General features: G+C 33.2%; 1 protein-coding gene across 1 annotated transcript; it reads left to right on the forward strand.

The window, feature by feature from the left end:
- Positions 1-203: 203 nt before the first annotated feature.
- LOC110674705 (osteocalcin 2-like) lies at positions 204-755 on the forward strand (the record flags this gene model as incomplete). Its single annotated transcript, XM_021838738.1, has 1 exon — positions 204-755. A coding segment is annotated over one exon (552 nt), but the record flags the coding sequence as incomplete, so codon positions are not given.
- Between the last annotated feature and the right edge of the window lie 756 nt (positions 756-1,511).

A 1,511-nucleotide genomic window follows, 5' to 3' on the forward strand; every position in this document is an offset into this window, starting at 1 on the left:
TTCTGAATCTTCTGAATCTTCTGAATCTTCTGAATCTTCTGAATCTTCTGAATCTTCTGAATCTTCTGAATCTTCTGAATCTTCTGAATCTTCTGAATCTTCTGAATCTTCTGAATCTTCTGAATCTTCTGAATCTTCTGAATCTTCTGAATCTTCTGAATTTCTCTGAATCTTCTGAATCTTCTGAATCTTCTGAATCTTCTGAATCTTCTGAATCTTCTGAATCTTCTGAATCTTCTGAATCTTCTGAATCTTCTGAATCTTCTGAATCTTCTGAATCTTCTGAATCTTCTGAATCTTCTGAATCTTCTGAATCTTCTGAATCTTCTGAATCTTCTGAATCTTCTGAATCTTCTGAATCTTCTGAATCTTCTGAATCTTCTGAATCTTCTGAATCTTCTGAATCTTCTGAATCTTCTGAATCTTCTGAATCTTCTGAATCTTCTGAATCTTCTGAATCTTCTGAATCTTCTGAATCTTCTGAATCTTCTGAATCTTCTGAATCTTCTGAATCTTCTGAATCTTCTGAATCTTCTGAATCTTCTGAATCTTCTGAATCTTCTGAATCTTCTGAATCTTCTGAATCTTCTGAATCTTCTGAATCTTCTGAATCTTCTGAATCTTCTGAATCTTCTGAATCTTCTGAATCTTCTGAATCTTCTGAATCTTCTGAATCTTCTGAATCTTCTGAATCTTCTGAATCTTCTGAATCTTCTGAATCTTCTGAATCTTCTGAATCTTCTGAATCTTCTGAATCTTCTGAATCTTCTGAATCTTCTGAATCTTCTGAATCTTCTGAATCTTCTGAATCTTCTGAATCTTCTGAATCTTCTGAATCTTCTGAATCTTCTGAATCTTCTGAATCTTCTGAATCTTCTGAATCTTCTGAATCTTCTGAATTCTGAATCTTCTGAATCTTCTGAATCTTCTGAATCTTCTGAATCTTCTGAATCTTCTGAATCTTCTGAATCTTCTGAATCTTCTGAATCTTCTGAATCTTCTGAATCTTCTGAATCTTCTGAATCTTCTGAATCTTCTGAATCTTCTGAATCTTCTGAATCTTCTGAATCTTCTGAATCTTCTGAATCTTCTGAATCTTCTGAATCTTCTGAATCTTCTGAATCTTCTGAATCTTCTGAATCTTCTGAATCTTCTGAATCTTCTGAATCTTCTGAATCTTCTGAATCTTCTGAATCTTCTGAATCTTCTGAATCTTCTGAATCTTCTGAATCTTCTGAATCTTCTGAATCTTCTGAATTTCTGAATCTTCTGAATCTTCTGAATCTTCTGAATCTTCTGAATCTTCTGAATCTTCTGAATCTTCTGAATCTTCTGAATCTTCTGAATCTTCTGAATCTTCTGAATCTTCTGAATCTTCTGAATCTTCTGAATCTTCTGAATCTTCTGAATCTTCTGAATCTTCTGAATCTTCTGAATCTTCTGAATCTTCTGAATCTTCTGAATCTTCTGAATCTTCTGAATCTTCTGAATCTTCTGAATCTTCTGAATCT

The sequence above is a fragment of the Aedes aegypti genome, chromosome 1 (genome assembly GCF_002204515.2).
Source record: "Aedes aegypti strain LVP_AGWG chromosome 1, AaegL5.0 Primary Assembly, whole genome shotgun sequence".
Lineage (NCBI taxonomy): Eukaryota > Metazoa > Arthropoda > Insecta > Diptera > Culicidae > Aedes > Aedes aegypti.